At 46.3% G+C, this 24,438-nt stretch overlaps 2 protein-coding genes across 7 annotated transcripts in view; one reads left to right on the forward strand and one right to left on the reverse strand.

Moving 5' to 3' along the window:
• The window catches only part of LOC120955168 (cGMP-dependent 3',5'-cyclic phosphodiesterase-like), a 43,309-nt gene extending 24,272 nt beyond the window's left edge, over nt 1-19,037 (forward strand). Inside the window, exons 7-13 of the mRNA XM_040375746.2 lie at nt 9,414-9,544; nt 10,727-10,869; nt 11,900-11,966; nt 16,690-16,848; nt 16,929-17,263; nt 17,344-17,761; nt 17,835-19,037. Of these exons, the coding sequence (XP_040231680.2) occupies nt 9,414-9,544; nt 10,727-10,869; nt 11,900-11,966; nt 16,690-16,848; nt 16,929-17,263; nt 17,344-17,761; nt 17,835-18,188 (1,607 nt within the window). The 3' untranslated portion in view covers nt 18,189-19,037. The remainder of the gene's footprint in view (nt 1-9,413; nt 9,545-10,726; nt 10,870-11,899; nt 11,967-16,689; nt 16,849-16,928; nt 17,264-17,343; nt 17,762-17,834) is intronic.
• A 72-nt stretch (nt 19,038-19,109) lies between these two features.
• LOC120955169 (phosphopentomutase) overlaps nt 19,110-24,438 on the reverse strand; it is a 58,493-nt gene continuing 53,164 nt past the window's right edge. For all 6 annotated transcript variants that reach the window (XM_040375750.2, XM_040375747.2, XM_040375748.2 and 3 more), the window contains 6 exons: nt 24,144-24,406; nt 23,289-23,534; nt 21,270-21,680; nt 20,972-21,177; nt 20,145-20,691; nt 19,110-19,980 (listed from right to left, as the gene is read on the reverse strand). In XM_040375750.2, coding sequence (XP_040231684.2) covers nt 19,878-19,980; nt 20,145-20,691; nt 20,972-21,177; nt 21,270-21,680; nt 23,289-23,534; nt 24,144-24,406 — 1,776 coding nt within the window. In that variant the 3' untranslated portion in view covers nt 19,110-19,877. The remainder of the gene's footprint in view (nt 19,981-20,144; nt 20,692-20,971; nt 21,178-21,269; nt 21,681-23,288; nt 23,535-24,143; nt 24,407-24,438) is intronic.

The following is a 24,438-nucleotide window of genomic DNA, read 5'->3' on the forward strand; positions in this document are numbered from 1 at the left end:
ATGGCAGGCAATACGCTCGCTCATTAATGCAAAACAAATTATCCCAAAATGTCAAGAGTGTCAATCTTGTCACCATTGTCGATGGCTGTTGATTCGGTTCGGAGAACTTGACTGGTCGCCCTCCGAACATCCGAACCTGTCGTCGTCAGGTTCTTGATCCTGTTTTAAGACGGAAATTGAATTCCCAGTTAAAACGTCATCGCTAATGAGGCTTAAGTCACGCGCAGGCTGGAAATGGTGAGGTAGCAGCTTCAGGTTGGTGACGTTCGTTCGCCGGTCGGTGACGTTGCTTAGCAATTAGGCACGTTTCGTGCGACGTTGTGATCGTGCAAATGCGACACGGCAGCTCCGAGAACCCTCCCCCGGGGACCAACTCGGGGGAAGTTTGCGGACGGGCAGCAATGCGTCGTTTATCGCACGGCAATCGTCGTCGTCATTAAGTCTACTCGTTAGCATTCTTCATGGCGGGAATTGGAGGAGGGTCCCCTTTCGATGTACCTTCACACCATCACAAGTCCGCTGGCAAAGGGTGAAGAAGCAGAACGGAATCACGCTTGCTTATCAAACCCGCTAATGCCGTTATTGTTGTATCGCCCTCCCCACTGTCAGTGGAAAAGGTTATCTAATCGTGTGCATGTGCTCGCTTTTCTTTGCCTGCGTTAGTGCCGCATGGTTATGGCCCAAACAAGATATGTGCCCGATAGTCATCGGTGAGAAATAATGTCGCGGTAAGAAAATGAACTGCTCGGTAATGTGAAGTCTGGCAAAATACCGAGGCTATGCCGAAACCCAAACACCATAAGGAATCATTTTACGCGGTTCGTTTGTGTGCAGGAAATTTCCTCCACATATGTGTGTGTGTGTTTGTAATGGGGAATAGAATTGAGTGTGCGACATGTGGTAGCAGCATCAGACAAGGGCATAACGATTCATTTGCATACGCGAACTAATTCAATTCGATTTAATTAACAATCGGAACCGCGTCGCCGCACTGAATGTGCTTGACTATGGTTTGGTAGTTAGGTTTGTGAGTGTGTGTGGTAATTCCTTTGCATTGGTAAGGTCGGTGGATGTGGTGGCAGGAAGAGCAGGGGGTTAGTTTTATCACTGGCACAACTCCCACCGTGTTCTTCACGGTCGTGGGTGAAGACGTACTTTGGACCGAAGCGGGAACAGAATGTGTGCCATGGTGTTCGCTACAAAAGCAAAGGATATTTTGATATGGAAATGGAGGAACTTGATTATCTGCTACTCGACGGGTAGTTACTTCGTGGTTCTAGTGAGTTCCATGAAGGAGATGGATGGGCTTTGGATTCAATTAGAATCTTTATAATGGAAAAAAATAAATGATAACGTGATACGTGTTGAAAAACACTGACATTTCACAAAGTATTATAAAACGAATCATTTGACAAAGTGACGTTCAAGCTGTCGAACTGCTGCAAACAATGACAGCTTGATGTTTATTTTTGTTAAGTAATTCAGAGTAAGGGAGTATTTATACTAATATTTGGTGTTAAATATTGAATTAATTCAACTATTCCCTAAAGTCGTCTATTTTGCCCAATCTATGGCAAGGAGTTAAATATCCATTGTTACTAAAATGAAAATAATTCGATTAAACCTGCAATACGCGTTCTGCAAAGTCAGTTCTACGTCCTAACCTAACCTAATGCAATTGGCCCCCCTCCCGAAACTTTCCCACTTCGGAAAGCCTTGGCGCGATGATAGCGTTTCAATCTATTTCAGCACATAATGGGACAGGATTCACCCTCCTGACCACGCGCATTTTGCACCCTCCCCCCACCCGCCCCCCTCTTTATTTCAACTAACTCAATTTCATACCCGCCCCTAATGCGAAGACAATGAACCGTGCGGTTAATTACTTACCTAACCAAGCTTCCCGGTAACCGAATCGAATCAACCGCGCTCCATTCGCTGCACACCAGTAGCTGTGTTGTACACTATTTTGATGGATCATAAAACTGAACCATGTGGAGCAGGCCGGGGGGTGGAGTGTACGTTGCGGGAAGGGTAGTACGGGTTCCTCGGCAGCGTAGAACAATGGCACTCTCGTATCACTACTGCTCGGTTTTGCCACCTGTCAGCAAGGGGTCCACCAATGGGTTCGGTATGAATTATGGCCGCCGAGGTCGTCATACACAGGTGGGAGGGATGGTTTCTGTCGCTTTGTTTGTTTTCCCTCTTCTTGCCCATTACATGTGGGTGAATTAACGTTTTATCAGCACAGGTTTGTTCGGGCAGGTTTGGAATGGAGCTAGAGAATGGAGATACTGTGTGACGGGGCACACCAACTGATGGAATTTTTAAAAATTCACTGATGCCCTTTAAAAATAGCCCTTCCGAGTGGGGAATGCATATTTCCTAGATACACAAAAATACAGATTTCCACCGGAATAGCGCATACACAATCGCACATTCCAAATCGGAGCGCACTAAAATCAACTCAATTTTACGTGCACATCTCCTCTTTGTGTCTAGAATCAATCCACAATCTCGTTGCATGCTTCGACAAACATTTGTGTTGGGTTTTTTTTTCATCGGAACTTTTACGTTTCTAACATAAAACATCATATTTACGATGCGCACAGCGCGCTCTCTCTCGGCTCTCTGATGCGTGTGTGTTCGTTAGGAACGTGTTGTGCTTGTGCAGTACTCCCCCCGCTGACGTTTTCCCGCGATTCGGACGCTTTTTATGGCCGATTGCAGGCAGGCGCTGGCAGCCGGATGTGTCGCTGTTTGTTATGAAGCAGAGGTTTATTTTATGTTTGCTCAACAATTCGTGCAAGAGAGGAAATTTATATGCCTTGTCTAGCTTGGGAGCTGGCTGCTACTGCTCGATTGATATATATCACGTACTGCACGTGCACCGGCGCCTGGGGAAGCGTTAGCGTGTGGCTGCATTTTTTTTGTTGCGCCCTTGCCCTTGCCAATGTATGATGCATGCAAAGTAAGGTAGTGCGTCCTGCAGCCTAGTAGGCAGCATCTCGGACGAGGTTTGAGCGATCGATCCTCCCGGTCTTTGAAGCCGGTTGAAGCCCCATCAGGCACCCAGTGGATCGATATGGATTGATTGCGTTGGGATGAGTTGGAGAGTGGTTTTTAGCAGAAAAGGAATACATCAACCAGATTTTATGAACAAATTTGCTGTTACTTCACTCGATCTAGTTCGATCCAATTGAGTTGCACTCCCCCAAATCCAAATTTGATTTACGCAAATTAGTGGCTCCGTTAGCATATTTGCTCCAAATGCAAACCGTGCATGATAAACGACTTAATTGGCCCGCACGCTGCAAGTTCATTCGCTGCAATAAACGAGGGGCAGCATCATCCCCCCCCCCCTCCCTCCATTATCATCAGTCTCATTAAATCATACCGCAAACGAAGCGCGGTTTCGATTCGATAAGTATGCAGCTTTTAATGCACCAATTTGACAGGGCGTAATTGCATCCTGTCAAAACTGGGGACTGCAAGGTTGTGGAGGTTGGCCTTTTTGCTATTGCGTTCGATTGGGGGAAACATTAGAAAACTAATGTGAATAGGAACAGCCCATATGTTAGGTGAGCATAGCGCGGTAAAAAGAGACGTTGTAGTTCCGACAGCAAACATAATGTCGGTCAAAGTTCAGTTCAACCAGCATACTTGTACAAAACATGTATCCTGCAAAGAAGATCGGATAAGTTTTACGTCTCTAAATAGGGATTTGATATTTAAACAGCACAAAAACTGTACAGCACACGGTCAATCGAATGTTTTGCTGTGTTGTGGCAAAAACTTTGCTCTATTGCTTTGCTACATGTTGTCCCAAAGTTTCATTTAGCCCACTGGTTCGCCCCTCAACAGGATGTGTTTAAAAATTCCATTAAACTATAGAAAGAAAAAAATTACCAACAAAGCATAAGTTGCACAGGAAATTGGCGAGTTTTTTTGTGTGTGTCATCTTGCCTTTCGAAAACGAAATACGAGAGAGACGTTAAAAAAAACTTACCGAGAAGAAAATAGTTTCACTAGTTTCAGTAGAAACAGCCAGGCACAGTAGCACATCTTTGCATGCAACTGGTACACACTGGTGGCCGTGGTTGAAGTTTCTCCCCCATGTTTCGATGTTTCCCCCAGAGGAGCGTAAGCGATCTATTCTACCTTTTCCGCCAGCCCGTGGTGTGGAGGTTTTTCCCCTTTTTTCTCACACCGTTCACTGCCTGCCTGCCTGCCTGGCTGCCTGCTTGCTACGTATGGGGTCTGGCCATCATAAATCACTTTCATCGAGACAGACGAAAGTTTTCGTGACCGGGAGACCTGCACACAAAGAGAGGGAGAGAGAGAGAGAGAGCGAAGGAGGACGGGTTGGATGAGGAAAAAACTATCATTTGCAATGCTAAAACTGTACAATTGTGGTTAACTGTGTGTGTGTGTGTGCGGTTGTGGACTTGCAACTAGTGCGCAATAGAATAAACGTGCTTAAAGGATCGGAATGTGAAGTCAGTTTTTGTGTTTGTTTGTAGGGCAAAAAACAGAAAATATGAACTGCAGATGAAGTTGACTTTTTGAAAATAGTTTCTTCTGAAGGACAAAATTTTTTTGCCATTTTTGCCATTTTTTGTTTTGCTCTCAGGTGTGTTTATCTTCCTGTTAAGGCTTTGTCAATTGTACTTTAAAATAGCAGCGACTATGCATGCTGTTTTTGGCATTAAATGTGGTTAAATATATTCCTTAACAGATGTTATAGCTGTCACGCTTATCTTCAAACTAACAATTGTATAATAACGACCATTGTAAACGTAACGCAGTGCTGTAATAAGAAACATTGTATAATCCTTTTTCCTTCAACGTCACCTTTTCCGTTTCTGTCACCTTCCGTCGCATAGAAAGCAATCAATAGCCTCACCCCCATCTGCTAATCAAACATTAATCGTAACTGCAAGGACGATTTCGTCGCCTGTTTGCATCTGGAGCTCGCAATAAACTCGCTGCCACCTCCCCTGGCCTCCCCTAACCCCCTCCCCCTTCCCTTCCTCCCATTACCAGTTATTACGAAACGAAGTATGCAACTTCGTCGCGGCCCAACCGACCCAAACGATGAATAATGACGGCGACGGCCCTGACGGTCCCGCCCCGGGGGAGCGTTCAAGTTATTATAACAACGCGTCGAAAAGCGATCGAAATCGCAATTAAATTGTACGCGCTCGCCGAAAAAAGCAAACCGCCGAATGTTTTTGCACCCTTCCCGGGCGTGCTTCCTTCCCTTCTCCCTGCCATCAAAAGCGAAGCTCATAAATTTAATTGACTCAGCAAAATACAAATCCATTACGTGCGTGTGTGTGTGCGCTTCCACGTGACGCTCACATGGGAACCGTTCTGGCTAGGGTTGGCTGCCTCCGCTTACTACGCTTGCACCACACAGCAGCACAGTATATTAAATTTTATTTCATTTCCCCTTCTTGGCGGAAAAAAGGGCTTACCGTGGGTTCGGTCACTTTTAATGGCTATCGAATGGCTCGTGCGCGAATGGCCCCCGCACATCGTAATCCTTCATCGCGGCTTCGTCCAGTTTGCCGTGATTTGTCGCACGAGTCGCGTTGTTGGCACTTAATAAATGAGCTTACAAATTTGTCACCGTGTGTTCACGGGCTTGGTGTGATTCTCTTGCGACTAGGAGTAGTAGCCTATAAAGCCCATGGTGTTCGGTGTTTTTGGAGCGGCCCCGGGACAGACAGATACACTCGCAGCCCTTTTTTCTGGTGCGTTTATTTAATTTCTGGTCCCCTTTTTCTCTAGCGACGAGACAACCGGAACCGGCTCACGTCTTAAATCTCATCCCCGGAAACGCAATCCGTGCCCGAAAAGGAAGCGGCCCAGTGCATGTGGCCGTAGTGATAAATTGTGATTCATTTTTACGATTATTCCTCGCAATAATAATAAATTGTGCTCCATTTTCATTTGACGCCCGGCTTTTCACGCGTCGCGTTTTGTGCGCCCGGGGGTGAATGGGGACATAAACCATGCCCGACGTTAGGTCTCTTAACCCGGCCCGAAGCTGTCTTTTCTCCCTTGTAGGTTTTGATTGTAGCATGGAACAGAAATGAAACAGGGACAATTTGTATGTTTGTTTGTCTGTCTGTCTGTCTGACTGTGTCTGTGTAGCTGCAGTAACAGTTGAGCGCTGATAGAGACACCTAATGCTTGACGTTCGGTTTATTAATTTATGTACGAAAACAAGAGGCCCTTCTTTAGTGTTCAATTGATTACGCTTGATTCGGTTTGATTTGGCAGACGTCGCCTCAATATCTCAATTATTTCGGTCTTTATTGAAGAAGGACCTTTTCATTTATGTCACTATCACAGATCGATAAACCAGTATCTGCAAAACGGGTGGGGAAAATGAAGCCACTTTAAAGCTACACCAACAGGGCAGCAACCAACCAACCGATTGCTGATGATGCTCGTGTTAGTTTATGGATCGCATGAAAAGGCCTCCCATCCTACTGGAGGCCAGATCGATCACAGTCACAGTCTTGCACGGCAGAGAAATTCGTTTCCTTCCACCCCAGTCGTCTGTGCAGTAGTTCTCGGGCATTAGATCTTGAGAGCGTAAATAAACAAACGTTATACCCTGTACCAATTGACACCTTCCGATTGATAGCCAATGGTGGTGTTGTGGTCAGTGCCGCCGGTGCTGCTGCTGCTGCTGGTGCGTTACACAGCGTGCACAGTAGAGATGTTATTGATGCTTTTGGCTCCCATCGTTAGAGCAGATGTGGGCAGGGAGGTACACCACTTCCCATCCTACCGCTTTACACAAACTCGTAGTACTCGAGACGGCTGGGCTGTTTGAGCAAATGTTTGATCAGCTGCCTTACCCTTGCCTTGTCTTGCCACTGCTGCTGCTGCTGCTGCCTCTTGCGATTGCGTTTCCGCACTTAAGGGAGCCATCGGTCCACGCCAAAAGGGGCACAATTTTCTCGTACGATATTTTCGTCAACATGTTTGATGTGCTAGAACGAAAGAGGGAGACATAATGCGTGTCTGTGTGTGTATGAGAGAGAGAGAGAGAGAGAGAGAAGAGAATGGCCATATGAAATGAAAACAGATTTCAGAGCGTGTGTGTGTTTGGATATTCCTGTGTTCCATTTTCATTTTATCGTCGATTAACAGTCGATGCCAAATGGGGATGCCGCTTCTAGTTGGAAGTGGGAAAAGATTGTCTGTTGTTTGTCAGCTTTAGGCTGATATGTAAAGTTAAAACTTTGGGGCACAGAATTATGAAGAAAGTAAAGAATTGGGCTTCTAGTTGATAAATAGTTGAATTTTTTAAATAATAATTACATCAAAGCCTTTGAATATTTCTCCAATTCCCTTAAAGCATCGACTGGTATAAATATCCCATCCCATTGGTTGTAAAATAACCTTCACACCTAATTGCTTCTACTCCGATCGTAAAACGGGACACCATACTATCAAATGCCGCACAATGTAGTAACCCACACGGCAAACCGCAGTAAAGTTCTCCATTTCCCAAGTTCGCATTCGTATGACATTATTTGGGTGTTCATTTTCACTTGCACAAAGGCGGATGGCGCAGAGTGTTTCATGGGTTCAGAAAAGTCAGCCATCATAATGGAATTGTTTTAAAATGCATCTCCACTCGTTCACGCTGCACACACACACACGCTGCTCCACCTTCTGTCCGTCCTGTCCTCTCCACTGTTTGGTCTGTCTGCAACATTATGCTCACACTGTTTAACATCACTAAAGTGTACTAAAGCGCAGCGTGGAACGAAACACAAACGAAACGCAACACACACACATGGACGTGCTCATAATCAGGATAATAGCGATATATAGCAGAAGGGACGGAAGGCAGAGAAGAAAAAGAAAAAAGGCAGCTTACAAACAAAAGGGCAGCCTTTTGTATATCTGCCGCGATCCACTTGTCTGCTCCACACTCACAGACACACCTTGATCCTTCCTTTGGCAAGCCTTTGGAAGCTTTTCCGTGAGGTTTTGTGTATAAAAGCATCCTTCGGGAGTGGTGTTGGAGATACATGTCTCTGTGTGTGTGTGTGTGTGTGTGTGTTTGTATTTCATCACCGACACCCGACGCTGCTTTACGACCAACGATCCCGGCACAATGTAACACAGCGCGAGCTACAACAATGGAGCATTGTTGCAATGTTGCTCCCTTCCGTTAAAGACACACACACACACACACAGCTGTTTGAAATAATACAGCACACCGTGTCGGAAGTGCGGAACATAAAAGGCAGCTGCTTCCGTGCATCCTGTTCCAGCCTTCCTGTTCCGGTCCGGGGGTCACTTGCTTTCGCTCTTCCACGCGCTACTTCCGCCAAGACTTCTGTTTGCTCTCTTCCTCGCTGTCTTGAACCAGGCCAGCTTTTTTCGCGCGTGGCTCACCTGTGTCCGCCCGTCCTGTTTGCGCGAACGGCTATTCCACAGGGGCCAGCAGCCAGCCAGCCGGCCAGAAAGAAGGTGCATTAGAAAACAAAATCTCCAAAGCGATCACGATCAAGCTTATTGTTAGAATGATTAGTTTCTCCATTATAATGTTGCCATTTTCCTTTTTTACCCCCGTTTTTGTAAAGCGGCCCATGGAGCGGCAATTGCGCTGTGGAGCGTTCCTGTTTTATGGGCAAAATAAAAATTGGCTTCTTCGGTCACTCTGTCGTCGTCGACGGCACGGATAGAGGCTGATGGAAAATATTTTTTTCCAATTAAGATGAACCCGGAGCGATTGCTGTGGCCATAGAGCCGTAGAAAGTGTTTTTTTTTTCTTCTCGCTGTTCTGCCCATGTGCCCTCAATGTCCTTTAGGAATAGTATAGTGATCTAAAGATTATGATATTACCATCAGCAGTACGGGGGAATGAATATTAAAAGTAACTCCTTTCAGGCGCACGTCAACCATGGATTTATCACGTTCTGAAAGTTGCTCGTTTATGAAATATTAAACACAACGGCTATTGTAAGCTTACGCCCACAGTAACGTGTTCCTGCCACATTTCAGCAAGCGTCAACAATCAGTTTGAAAGCAAAACTATCTGCAGCGGCAGACAAGCTTAAGAAGAATTTAATTAAACTAATATCATAGAGGGAGAGATGATAAGATAAATATTCATAAATACACTACTGGCCGAAGCGTTTACGCTTGGTGCTGCGTGCAAACCTGTCGCTTCGAAGACTCCATTTAATTAACCTCGTTTTTTCTTCCTTTCCTCCCATCCTTTCCACCAAAACGTCCCTTTGAGTGGCATATTCGTGTTCCGTTTTTGTACCATTTAAACTCTTTTCCTCTACACGTCCTTTTTTTTTAAAGAAACATTTCATCATTTAAGTGTCGCTGTTTAACATTAAGTTTCTCCTCTCGGCTCTTCGCAGGTGACCTGGGACAGCTGTTGCGGGGCGTCATGACGGAGGCCAAGGAACTGGCGGCTGCAGAACGATGCTCTCTATTTCTGCTCGACAAGCACACCGGCGAGCTGGTTTCGAAGGTTTTCGATGGCAATGAGGTGAGTTTTTCCCCGCTCTCTTAATCATCCAAATGGGTGGGGGGGGGGGGGGGAGTGCGCTATTGATTAAAAGCGCTTAATAACGAGTGTCGTTAGCGTGTCGTGCTGGGCATTCATTTTGGATGGTGCATTATTGGAAATTAACGTTCAAAAGAGGTGATCGATACATTTAGTTTGGTTTGGGATGCAATTTAGCAGAGGGATGGAAATAGTTTTCCCAATTTCCAACCTCACCTGTGAGGATGCTAATTGAGCGGTCCCGAAAATTGCAAACCGCTCTTACAGAAAGCCCAACGATATCGATCGATAACGTGAATAAATTCCAGGAATTGTTTTAATTTATGGTTGCAGCGTTATTGCATTTTCTGTGACACGTTTAATTCCACGTACTTATTTCGAAACCAATCACGTACAATCTATGTGCTTTGGTTTGGTGTCGCCTATACAAAAGCGTATGTTACAAAGTTCAAAGGATTTAATTGATATTAGGGGGGATTCTGGGAAAAGCGTGCAACAATGCTTATTAAACTGAAACAATAATTAATTACAGTTGGAAGGGCTATTATCATCATGCGGTTAAGCTATAATGCCCGAAAATATTTCCAGAATTATTTGTCGTTTTGATCTGTTATCCGTTGTATACTCCTAAAACCGACTTAACAGTTTGCCTTTTTCGAATGTCCACAAACAGCTCTTCCAAAGCTTGATATTGAATATCTGTCATCAGTGTGGGATAATATTAGGTTCCCAATGACATGTTTCGTTTCCGTTCGGTAAACTCGGTTCCCTCCTACAATACTCTTTAACTCAACGATTCACCAACCAAACGCGCCGTGTAGTAGCAATAAAAGGCTAATGCTAACAGTGCGCTCCCTCCCCCCTAAAAACACGCAAATCTCAGCGAAAACTGTAAGCTACACAGCGAAAATGTGATTTCAGCAGCTTCTATTTCCACTTTACTGTGACGCAGTTGTGGTAATGTTGGTGAAACAAATCCTTCCCTGATGTTGTGGCTACCCGGTGGTTCAGGTAAAACACTGACAAGCTAAAGCTCGGCCTCTTTTTCTGATCTCCGCCTGAGCCGGAATGTTTGCGAGTTTGCGATCCGAAAAACACACAGCACACACCCAATATGCTGGCTTGGCATCTAGAACTGTATCCCTTTTTTGTTGTGCTTTGCAGGCCTCGAAGGAGATACGCATCGAGAGCGGCAAAGGGATCGCCGGCTACGTCGCACAAACGGGCAAACTGCTAAACATTCGCAACGCATACCAGCATCCACTGTTCTACAAGGGAGTCGACGAGTCGACCGGCTTCAAAACGAGGTAAGCATCCATCCTTTATTCTAAGCGTTCCCAAAGCAAAGCGGAAAAAGGAGAAAAGGAGTTGAGAGAAAGTGAAGCGGATGCGTACGAGACGCTGATGGGCGTTAGGTTGATGTGTCTATTTTCTACTGGTTGTGCCGGTTGTTTTTTTTTTGTTCGTCTTGTTGCGTCGATGCACGCTACCAGTCGTGCAACCGGCTCAGTCAGAGTCGACGGAAACAAATCACAGCAGACACCAGCAGCGTACAATTTCTGACGGATGGATGAGGTTGGTGGTTGAATAGAGTGTGTTCATTGAATGCAAATTATGTTTGCCATCATCTTCTGGCGTTTGTCTGTTAAACGAAAGCAAGCGGTTTAGTTAATTTGAACGACTTACTTGCGATGTTGTTGTGAAAAATGAACATCGTTAGTGTACAGCTTATTTTAATGCCCATTTTCCTAACAACGGTTGTCTTGTTTGTAGCGAGATGATTCAGTTGAAATAGCAAAACATCAACCCTGTCTTGTATTGGACGACGAAATGAAAATGAATTTCACACGAAACGATTGCTAAATGGCTTTAAATTGAGTTCACCAACCCATTAACAAAAACACTAAAAGACCACCATTGAGCCAGTTTTGTAGCCCGAATTTCCCAGACAGCACCAACGAGTATCGCCAAAGAGGATTAGAAAGTCTTTCAGCTATCAATCAGCCAGTTGACAAAGTTTTCCAATTAGTGGCACGAACAATTTGGAAGCAGGGCTTTTCCCTGTACCACGTGTGACCTGAAATCACATCAAATGACGGACTCGTACGTCGTCGTAGTCGTCAACGTGGTACAATGGAAGAGAAATTTGAGGCCCCAAATAACTTTGGTTCTCTAATTTCAAATGATGAATTGTAGGAGAGGGATCATTTGTGTGTGTGTGTGTGTGTGTGTGTGTGTGTGTGTGTGTGTGTGTGTGTGTGTGTTTCAATCACCAAATTTCACGAAACAAGAAGCGAATCGTCCTTTTAATACGCTCACTTTTGCTCCCATTTTCAGGAACATACTCTGTTTTCCGATCTGCGACGAGGAAGGCGTCATCGGTGTGGCCCAGCTCTGCAATAAGGTAAGTGGGCGTGTGATAGAAGAAACACAGAGAGATAGAAATGAAAAAGGTGTTTATCTGCTCGTCAAGCTATCAACGGCACAGCAGGCACATATGCACTTGAAAAGCTTCTGTTAATCATCAGGCGTCTCCATCGTGGGAAAAGAACGAATTCACGACCACAGGCAAAAAGGTCGGCTTTTCTCGTTGGCATATCCGAGCTCAATCCAAGCGCCAGGGAGGAAACAATCGATAAGCAAATCTTTCATCCAAGTGCTGTAAAATTGCTGACAATCTCACTTAGGAGCAAGGCAACAAGAAACACGGCTTTATCCCGATGCCTGTGTCAGATTTGCAGCAGCAGCAGCAGCAGCAGCATTGAGCAGAAAAAGGGAGCGGAAGCATGAAATGATTGATTGATTTAATCGCTCTCCGTCAGCGTCAGCTTCAGCGTCGTGATGTGGTCAGTGAAGATACTGGGGAAGTGCCCAGAGTGGACACTATTTCCACTCAGTATTAATATGCCAATTCCGCCTTCGAGCCGCTTAGGGCCGTAGATTGCTTGAGCTCTTTTCCCGTCCGTCAGGATCGGGATCGCAACGGTACAGCCACGCTGGGTGAATGCAATCAACCGAGAAGGTCAGAAAGTGTAATTCAAAAGAATCGTTTCCACAATGGCTTGCAAAGCTGAAGGGAAAAACGAGCAAAACATTAAGATTTCTTTGGGATAATCTAGAATACTTAATGTTTGACAAATTGTGTCCCGATAAGAATCGTGCTTTCCCACAGTGCGAAAGAAAGCATATAATCCTACACAAAAATGGACAAGAAAAATTGCCAGTTACACTCTTGCCATAAATTGATTACCATTAAGATACAAGATTGTGCAGAAATTGCGTTCCTCGAGATTATCGTACGTCTCTCTCTCATGGTGGGCGCACCCCGGCACAGGACACAGTGTTGCCGCGCCGACCGGTAGGCAATTTGAGTGCCCTTTTCCCTAGCGGAAATGATTGAAACGATTTGTATTCAGCAGCTGTAATTCAATTTCGCAAGGGTTACTCTCATACCGAGTGCAACGCTTTGCCTTTGGCGTGGCCTGGCGTTTGAGATGGTTTATGATTTTTTACTACACTTTACTACACTGCGGGCACCCGGGGTCGTGTTTCTTGGACTGCCCTCCCCAAGATCCGCCGGCTAATGCTCTTTGCTTTGACCTTACATTTACAGTACAGCTCGGAACGGGATTTCCCAAGCAACCCGAATCACCAGCACCATCAGTTTCCGATGCGAAGGCAGAACAGACGCACAGAAGCTGAAGCTCTTGAGCTCGTCCTTCAAAGCTTATAAAGATCACTGCATAGCAAGAGCAATCGTTTGAAATGGAATGGGAGTGTGCGTCTCTGTGCGAGTACTTTTTCAAAGTAAAATCTGGCAAAAATATTGAACACATCCCATAAGGAATCGTCCTTTCGCTCAAGCTGGCAGAGTGGTAGCATATTGGGTGAATTTAATGAACTTATTTCAAGCACGACACACCTGGTCCTTTCTTGCTAAAATCAAGCAACACTGACGGTAATGGTATTCCGTACCAAAGACGATTGGATTGGAGTAAAGTCCCTTCGTCTCGGTATAGGGTCGTCTCCTTTCGTGCAACTGTCTCGTTTGAATACAGCTGAACAGGTGGCCAAAGAGTGTTGTTATTGAGTTGAGCCAATCTGCTCAGCTGTTTTCCCCCTAAAGCATCTATTAATAATCAGACCTGCCAGACTTAATGGCTCAATAAATCTCTTTAAATCAGTGTGTAAGTACAGTAAGATCGATTGCACTTTAAATGAATGTTTGCTATAAAATGAGTTGCTATAAAATAAATCTTCTCAGTGCTATATTTAACCGTACTTACAAGCTAAATAGCTTCTGCAACGCGTCTACTGCCATTTCCCGTGCCCAATCAAATCAATTACCCTCCACCATTTCAAGAAGCTAAACAAAAGCATCGTCGAAAACTTTTACCACAAACGTGGCTGTACCAAAACACAGAGAGTCGAGAGAAGGAAAAAAAAAACAAACAATCTCAACAGCAAGCTCGTCGACGAGATCGCGTCGAGTAAAACAAAAGCCCCTGAAAAGTCACCACACATACGCACGCAGAGTAGAAGCCAACCAACAATACTGTAAACTTTCTCCAGCCTTTTGCAGCAACCATAGCATACCAGCAGGCCAAAGCACCTCAAACGTGTAAAGGATGCCCGAACGTGTGTGTGTGTGTCTGAGTGTGTTGGAAAAGTTTCGATGCCTCATGAAATATTATTCAGTTTTACAGTTCGTAAAAGTTGAGCTGTCTCTTTTGCCGGCGACCATCGGAATCGAATCACTGCTCTTCCGGGTTGTGATGTGCACCATTTGGCACCACAGTGAAGGCAGAAGACCATTGCCGGGGGTATGTGACCCGGAAGCGCAGCAGTGCTTTATGTGTTGAAGAGTGGTTGAGTTTTAATGGAAAAATTGGGTAGAAAGTGTGTCGTCAGAGCTATTACGCTTTAAAGGTGTGATAAAGGTTCGGTTTAGAAAAAAAAACGTATCTGTGTGTTTCTAAAAGACAATTACTCTTCTTTTAAAGCTTAAAAGCATCATGAATTGGCTAACTGGAACACAAAATTGCATCTAAATCTAAAAATTTGCTCGGAAGCGCCTAAATGTATGCAAAATGCACAACACAATCACCCTAATAATATATTTGATTCATCGAAAACCGGCATTATGCACGGGAATGACAATAAATCACTTAAATAAGACACCAATTATTGAACATTGAGGGATTTTATCCCACCAATCCCGTTTCACAGCTGTAATTTGTCAAGCTGTATGTGCATATCGTTATAAACCTACAACCAGGTGTTCCAATTTCTAGAAAGCGCTCAGTGTCAATCCACCTGGAAAGGGCATCTAGATTACTACCCATCACCACCACCACCAGCATCACCACCTTGTCGCCCACCAGCAGGACAACAAAGTGTATCATCGTCGGAAATCAACGTGTACCACAAATAAACCATTACAACACTGATCGAACGGGGAGGACAGGGATCGTCGAGCTGTTCGATGCAGGAATACAATTCCACTTTAATTACTTGCCTCGAGAGCTACCGTTCCCGACTTGTTTTTAGTTCCCTCGTTCCCCTTCACTATCAATGCATACGGACGGACGGTACGATTAGATCGATGGTTGTGTGCACATTATGGTGGACGCATCATATGATATGATGATGATTATTGGGCCCCACCTACATCGCACTCCATTTTGCGCAGCGGCTGCAGCTGCTGCCCTGTAGTGTCATAAATGTTAATAGGAAAATCAGTATTCCCACCTGTGGCACACCATGGGCGAGATTTTGATTCCAATCCATTTGATGGTTCAATTTCCTAATCCTCTTCCACCGAAGGGACTGACACGGCAACGACAATGGTCCTTTTGGGAGTGATGTGATTTTGTTTGCCGAGCTCAATCGAAAAGAACGTGAACGTGGAAAGGAACAGTTTTTTTTATTTTGCTCCATTAGCTGCTCGGAGTGTTCGAACTTGTTCGAAAGTCTGTGGAATGGAAAAGCGAAATTGTTGCACAAAATACAAGTCTAGTTCAATAGCATCTATTCATGCCTCGCAGAAGGGGGGGGGGGAGGGGTGAATGTTGTAAAATCTCATCCAACTGAATAAAAAGAGTTTCCCACTGCTTTGCACATCCTCGGGCTCGTTTCCCGATTTAAATAATCCTCATTTTTTTCTTTCATACTTCCTATGCAAGGAATAGAAGGGCACAGAATGTTGTTCAGCTTATTGAGGAGGAAGGGAGCGCACCGGCGAATGGATTGCGATTCTGTGTTTTATCTTGTATCTTGTGGATTTCCCACTCGGCTACAGGCAAACCACAAAATATACACACAACAGCACCAGTGAACGAGAGCGGTCCCGGGGAACCCTTTGCATACATGTTCACTCTTGCCGTGCACACGCTCTATAATCCCCGCCCTGTTGCATTGGCTACCACCGCTGCGTGTTTGACATGGGAGCCCCGCCCGGAGTCATCTGCAGGGCGGAAGTTCTGCATACGGCGGTATCTCACTTTACGGTTCGAAAGGTTATCGGGGTTTGGGCTGCAGGGCAAAGAAGCGGAGGAAAGGTACTTGTAGGTACATACCGTACCGGCTGCTGCTGCTGCTGCTAGTGATTCTGCTTCATGTGCCTCGTTCGATAGAGGTAGAGACATTACTGCAACACGCCCGTCGTGTGTTGGGTCCAAGCACGACACCATGGACCGGAAGTGTAGCACTGGAAGCGAATGAACGGGCAAATCGCATAGAGAAAGGGTAGTTTCAATCGTAATCGAACACAAAAACCTTTTTACCTTTTACACAATAGTAACTTGTCCTATTTGTTCGTTTGCCGTTGGAGCAATTGTTGATTTGCTATCGGTGAAGGTTGCAAGGGTTTGGGCTGAAAGCAATGGCAGTCAAACGAACTGTGAGTTGGTTAGATAGTTTTTTTAGCTACTGGTACCAGTTGTTATGGCCCTTTTTTCCATTCAATTCCAACAGTGAACAAAATTTCAATCAAGTAGTCCATGATACTAATTTGACAGTTGTCCGTCATTTGGCAAATTTGTAATCGGCACACAGTGCGCTGTGGGTTATTGTACTGCACTATACTAATCACATAATCGTATTGGCCATTTCCTCCATTTCTCCAGCTGAACGGATTCCATTTCGACAAGTGTGACGAAGAGGTGGCGACCGCATTCTCCGTGTACTGTGGCATCAGTATTATGCACGCGCTGGTGCACAAACAGGTCCAGAAAGCCGAGGCGCGCTACAAGCTATCCCAGGAGCTACTTCTCTACCACATGAAGGTAAAACCGTCATCTCTTTCCGAGATCAATGTGCCCCCTCATTTCACCACCATCCTCTCACTACATCCTGCTTACTACAGGTACCGGATACGGAGGTGAATCATGCACTGGAAGCGGTGAAGGAACCGGACCGGGAGCAGGACGAGCTGTACCGTACGTTTCAGCGCTTTGACTTCTGCCCGCGGGATGTGAAGGACCATGCCCTTTCGGTGCAGCTGGCGATGCGAATGTTCTACGATCTGAACTTTGTCGGCAGCTTCAAGATACACGAGTACAAGCTCGCCCGGTTTGTGCTGCTGGTGCAGAAGGGCTACCGGGACACGCCGTACCACAACTGGTGGCATGCCTTCTCCGTTGCGCACTTTGCCTACTCGCTCATGATGAATCTACGGCTGATTGAGCGCGGCATTATCACGTAAGACATTTGACTGGGTTGGTGTTGGATTGGTTGCAAAGTGCATTAACCCACCTGTTTCCTCTGCTGCCCCGTTACAGGAAGATGCAGGGCTTCTCGTTTCTGATAGCGGCCTTCTGTCACGATCTGGATCATCGGGGCATTAGCAACTCGTACCAGACGCAAACGAGCAGCCCGCTCGCCCGGCTGTACAGCAGCGAGGGCAGCGTGAATGAGCGCCACCATCTGTCGCAAGCGATCTGCATCCTGAACGACTCGAGCAGCAAAATCCTGGACGGGCTGTCGACGACCGAGTTCAAGGAGTGTATTGATTATTTGCGCGAGCTGATACTGGCCACCGATTTGGCGAACCATTTCCGCATCCTGCCCCGCCTGAAGAAGCTGCGCGCGGAGTATCTGACGGAGGGTTCGAATCAGCGGCTGCTCCTGTCGCTCATGATCACGTGCTGCGATCTGAACGATCAGATCAAATCCTGGAAAACGGTGCAACATGTGGCGGTTAGTATTTTTTGCATTTTAAAGCGTACTTTTTAGACGTTTAATATTATATCTATACCTTTCCATTGAATAGCACCTCGTGTACGCGGAGTTCTTTGCCGAGGGAGATCTCGAGAAGCAGATGGGGCTGCGACCGAACGCCATGATGGATCGCAAGAAGGCGTGCATTCCGATGCTGCAGATCGAGTTTCTCACCACCGTCATACGGCCGACGTTTGAGATATTGGTGCAAATCTTCCCCGAAACCGGTTCCTTCCTGGATACGATCGATAGCAATCGCGAACAGTGGGAAAGGGTGCGCAACCGGGCCGCCCAGCAGGGCAATGGGAGTGAGGCTGGCGGCAATGGTGCATCGGAACCGTGCAATGGGTGTAACGCGACGGCCGAATGTTGTGATTTTACCTGCTACACACAGGTGAACGATTGAGGAGAGGGAAGCGACCGTGCTCGGACGGGGATTGCAGCAGCAATACGCGAGAGACTAATAGGTACACTGGGGGAGTAAAGCAAGACAATTTTAATTTATTTGACAGTATTTGTACTAGCATTGTTATTTTACACAACCACGCAGTCACCTGATATCGTCGGAACAGTCCGGTTTTGCAGAAGTGCAGGACACCACACCACACATCCCAGATAGCTTACATTCACTCGAAAGATCGCATAACTTTCCTTCTTGCAGGAGAGATTAAAGATTGTTTGCTGGCAAACAGATCGTTAATGCTTGTTTTTTTGTTTTGTTTATCTTTTGTACAACTAACGCTCGCACACACACACATACCTTTAATCTTAAATCGCACAATAATACAACCCCCGGATACGTCACAACGATACCAAAGCATTTACGGGATTCGTCTGCGGCCGCGCGTGTCTCTCACTCTCTCTCTCTCTATCACTCTCTCAATACACTTTCGTTGTCCGGTTGCGTACGATGTCACGAAAATACACAAAAAAGTAGCGGGGAAAACTAAGTAGCTTTTAGGTGGTAGGAGCAGGTACAAGCAGCAGAAAACACAGGATAGACTAGAATTTAAACAGTGTTTTCTCACAACCTGTAGGAGGTTCGACCTGGCCATAATGTTTTTTGGGTGCTGTGACCGATGGAATCGCGTCGAAAGGGAAGAGGAATAATGTTCCGAGGGATTTCGAAATGTGTTTAGCTACACGGTAAGAAAGCAAAAAAAGCCATTGTGAAGAGCGCGCATAAAAGGACAACTGTTTTCGTGGAAATATTTAGATGTAGAATAAACCAAAATAACTTCAAACTATACACTAAGTTTTGGATTGGCTGTGTATGATTATTTGGGATGTTTAATATCACAATCAATAAATTAACACAGCACGCGGCTCCGTTTTATACAGCGTTATGATGCTGTGTGCTTTATTTTCTTTATTTATTTTTTCCAACGATTTGTTGTGCCTCACAAACACACTGCCGTTATCAAATATGATTCTTATTGGATTGAGATGTTACTGCTTTTCTCATCCGGGTTTGATCCCGGTTTACAAAACCCTGCCGCCGGTTATGGTCATTCTACTTTCCTGTCGCGTGTTAGTTATTAGAACGCATAAATAAATATTAACACATTTATAAGAGCGCATTTAAATGTAATTCGTCAACGTTTCTCAGAAGTAGACATTGATGTTGGGCTACAAACAACATAAATATGTGTTTTATAATTCCTTACTAGTTCCATCACTTCACTAAGGAACAGTTAAGTCACGAAGTGTGTGATTGCTGTGTGTGAGTGTTGTGTCTTATAGAAAGATTCAGTTATGATTTTCCTTACAGAAGGAAGGTAATAGAGTTAATAATTGTCAATTAATGCATGCCTCGGTGAGCTTTTCTCCGTCTGTCTCTGTTCTTTTCCTCCTCAATTTGAGATTACAGCCAGCTGTACGATCTTCGTTGTTGTTGTTGCTGTTGTTGTTGAATATTCACGTACACTTTCGCAATGTACGTGATGCGATCTGTGTAACCAGTGGTCAAGGAATGGTTCAGCATTGTAGTAACACAGACCGTCGGGATCGGTTAGTGCGCGAGCTGTGTCAAGTCAAGATACGCTTCCAGAGCCGAGTAGCGTACCATAGCCATGGTTAGATTGTTCGCACTCGTTTAATCCGAGCGCGGGGTGAGATTGTTTTCCTTCGGCTGCAGCAGCTCCTCCACGATGCAGTCCACCATCTCGCGTAGCGTTGCCTTGGAACCGTTCCAGTCACTAAAATATTAGAAAAATCACATTACAATCCTTGAAGCACCCTGTGCCGTATGTACACCGCTGCTCGAAAACTGCTCGAATCGCCCTCGACCTGAGCTTTCCAGCAGCGGTTGCATGCCAGCGCAGCAGCTTGCAAGCAATACCACCGAACCGTTCAAACTTACCGTTGCCCCGGCTGTGCACACATTTCGGCGTAATACTTAATTTTCGGCTCGGTGCCGCTCGTACGCAGCGTCACGACGGCACCATTTTCGAACGAGAACGTTATCATCTGCGAGCTCTTGCTCGTCGGCAGCACCGCACGGCCATCCGGTTGGGAAGAATCGTACCCGGTGGTCAGATCCCGTACGTCCGCTATCTTAAACCGACCGGCACCGACCGTCTGGGGGTAATTTTCATCCTGTTGCGCGTCGCCGGCCGGGCCCATGTTGCGGATACGCTTGAAGATACGCTCCATCACCGGTGGCTCGTAGCAGAAGTGATACGAAGCGAGTGTACAGTGAAAGCCGTAGATGTCGTACAGTTCGTTCAGCTTGTCGGCAAGCGATTGGTTCGAGGTGGCACGCAGATAGCACGCCATCGTCGCCAGATGGCAGGCCGCACTGACGCCATCCTTGTCCAGTACGGTGGGCGAAAACATGAACCCGATCGCTTCCTCGAACGCAAACAGTACCGTTTTGCCCTGGGCAAGCAGTTCCACCGATTTATTACCTACAAAAGAGCAAAAAGAGGGCATGAATAAGCGCTGCAGTCAGCAGAGCGCACTTAATTGACTAATGGAGAGCGAGAGTGTACTCGCGCTGCTAATAGAATTAGTTTAAAACTACAATCCCCATGAGCGGGAGCGCGCGCGATGCAGAAATATATCTTGTACGATTATCTTTCATTAACCCTTCTCGAGATCAAGCAAGCGTAATCTAATTAAACACTCAAGCTTGCTACACTAGCTCCAAATCGAACAAAGACACAAAGAGGTACGAGCCATTCTTACCCATCCACTTGAAGCCGGTCAGCGTTTCGATAAAGTTCAGTCCATCAACGTTCGCAATCGAGCGGCACATCTTGCTGCTGACCGTGCTCGCAATTAGATAGCAATCGGACAGACTCCGGTCCGGGTACTGCTCCCGGTAGCATCGTATAGCCCACCAGCCCAGCAGTGCGCCCAGCTCATTGCCACTGAAAACACGCCATTCACCTCTGTGGAATCCCGAAAAAAGACAGAAAAGAAAAAGAATATTACAATAAGAAACAGTTACACTCTCTTCTCCTCCTTCCCCTCCCCTACTTACTTGGCATCCTTTTCAGCACAAGCCAACCGGTCCGCGTCCGGATCGTTAGCCAGTATCACGTCGCATCCGGTTTCGTTAGCGAGCTGCATCGACAGCACCAGGCTCGATTTGCCCTCCTCCGGGTTGGGGAACTTTACCGTCCGAAACTCGGGATCGGGATCGCGCTGCTCCGGCACCGCTACGACTGCCGGCAGCCGGGCACACTCGAACGCTTTCACCACGAACGGGTAGCCGACGCCGTGCATGGCCGAGTAGACGAAGCGCAGCGGGCTGGCTGCGTTGTAGTCCCGGATGAAGGGTTGCGGTACGTTCGCCTGCAGCTTGCGGAAGTACAGCTCCACCATCTGGTCGTACGGATCGTTAAGTTTGTCGGACAGCAGCAGCTCCAGGTTCCAGGACGATTCGAGCGGTCTGGCGCGGGTGGGAGAAGAGCTTTCGTTAGCTTGTTGCAATCATTTGGGGGTGTAGTTTACAGTTCGAGTGGCGCTTTTGAGGGTAGCCAGAAAGCAAGACCACTTTTATTACTTTCTGTTTGACTTCTGATACAACGCAGACCATACAAAGATTGGACCAAAAGTCCTTAAAGAACGGAATTTATGCTTTCTTGAAAATTACAAATTAAATGGACCACTTTCTCGCCGAATGGAAAACAATCAATCCTCCTTTAGAATTGTGCTTTTCGTGAAAGGAGTCACCACACAACACACAAACCATCACAAGATAGAGTTCGTACGACATTTACTTTCCTTCGCTGTGGTGGGTTAGATGGGCTTGTGACCACAGAGATACTAGTAGAGCTCATGGCTGCATTCCTCATCATCCAACATCTTCGTTAGTTGGAAAAGCTTGCGGCCAACTTTCACAGACATAACTTTCTTGCCGTTGGCCATTCCGGATAGAAACCGACACCTTCCAAACAAACGCGTTGCTTCCGAGAGCGGCATTACTGACGCTCAGCCAACAACCTTGCTAAACACGAAGCAAACAAGGTCCAAACGACACCTCTGTCATGCTGTTTGCATACTTACAGGCGAAAACTATTTCAAACGCAATCCGCAGCACAAGCTTTTATCAAACGTGTGACACTCTCTCTCTCTTTCAGCAGCGTTTGTCACCTTGGAACAGACATCCTTCCTTGCGACCAGAGAGAGAGAGAGAGCAGAGCATTTCAAAACTAATTTCCAAAGTGCTGAAAAGCCCATTCTACAATTAATTCCTCCGGTTTTACAGCATCTCGGCGAGCGGCGGCTGAAAGCCACAGGAAATTTACGCTTCGTTTGATCTACGGCGAACGTCGTCATCGCAAAGAGGTGACCACCCCGTTTGCTCCCTCCTCTTCCTTTTTGCCATGGTGGGCTGCCACCACCATCAACGTTCGTGGTGGTTGGCCTGCCCTGGCAGAACGTTGTCAAAGCTGATCCTTTTTTGTACTCGTAGGATCAGGATACGGAAGGCAAGCAGAGTCAGAAAAGGTGGCTGGCTGTTCTTTGGATAGCGTCAACAAAATGCAAAAAAGGGAAGAAATGGTTCATTTCAAGCCGTGCCGTAAGTTACTTTCGTCCTTTTTGACGCTTCTCACCAGCAATGGAATGGAAGGTAAAAGCAGCACCGGCAGCAGCTGGTAAAAGTTACAACGTACTCTGCACCTTAGCAAAGGCTAAAGATGGGATGAACGATGGTGGTAGTGGTTGTTGAATGTGCTTTTACTGCCGGGCCGGTTAATGGTTTTGCACCGAAAGCACCGAGAGCGCGAGAGAGAGAGAGAGCGGGTATTACGTTTGCATTTCAATTAAAGTATTAACTTTAATTCGGGGCTATGATTTACGTCCACAAACCAGGCACACCGAAAGCGATCTCCATTCTCCCATTTTGTCCCTACTCTCTCCGTAATAGATCTGTTTTTCTCTGTTACAAGTACCACTTAATAAATCATCATTTTAAATAGTTTACCCTTTCTCACATTTAGTGGTGGCACTCCGAAAAGGGGCGAAAGGTTGGTATCATCATCCAGTTACTTACTCCAAATTCTCCATAATTGATGTTTGTATGTTTTTGTCGTGCGGTGGTATGATCTGCGCACTGTTCGTCCAGTACACCTTGTAGCCGTTGTCTTCCTTCGGGTTGTGGGACGCCGTCACCATGATGCCGGCCAGACACTTGAGCTCGAGCACGGCGAACGGCACGAACGGTGTCGCGACCGTGCGGCTGTACAGCCAGACCGGAATGTTTTCGTGCAGAAAGACGCAAGCACTTAGCTCAGCGAATCTAGAATCGAGGCATAGAATATATCGTTTAGGTAAGGTTAGTTTTAGTTTGTGGTATGGCCGTAATGGGGAGACACTTTTAAACAGCTAACCAAACACAAGCGAAAACTTATTGTGTTTAATTATTTGCTGCGGCTTCTTCTGCTTCTTAGTGAAGTCGTCGGCTTGCATGGATAGGTAAACGGGTTCTGTTCAATAAGAAGCAGTCAACAAATTATTAAACACACGTGGCTTTGCAGCTCGTTCTAGAACAGTCTCTGACGCCAACATAACTCTGCCAATTTCGCAGCACAAAATGAGTAACGAATCGGTCTAGTCACAATGCTCAAGAGGACATTCACCGAGGACATAAAGGATGCATGCTTCAGTGGGCTAATTTTCCAGAGTTAGCTCACAAAGCCGTCTCTACTAGTTCATTTGTTCGGTTGCTAGCACGTTTGATGTTACTAGTGGAACGATGGTAGAAGCACAACGTCCTCCTCGTCGTCGTCGTCTTGTTCACTGATCTACTTGCAGGAACTTCCAGGAAACGTCTAAAATCCACCATCCTTTCCAAATCCTCCTAAACACACACTAACACACACTCGCACACACTGGTTCACTTCCGTACCTTTTGCTGTTGTACCGCCCGTCGTACCCCAGCACCACGCCCCGCGAACGGTCCTCCGCCGACGGGTAGCACTGCAGCAAGTACTTGGCCAATCCTTGCGCCGACTGTATGACCACCAGATCGTTCATCGCATTAAACCCGGCCTGCATCACGCCGCGCAGCCCGGCCGTACCGAAGGTGAGCCGCTGCAGCAACCGGTCCCCGAGCACCTTCCACTCACTGCGCCGTGCCAGCTCGCGTACCTCCTCCAAAGTCTTTTCATTCTGTGTGTGTGGGGGGTAAAAAAGGGACATAA

Source organism: Anopheles coluzzii, chromosome 3 (genome assembly GCF_943734685.1).
Source record: "Anopheles coluzzii chromosome 3, AcolN3, whole genome shotgun sequence".
Taxonomy (NCBI): Eukaryota; Metazoa; Arthropoda; class Insecta; order Diptera; family Culicidae; genus Anopheles; species Anopheles coluzzii.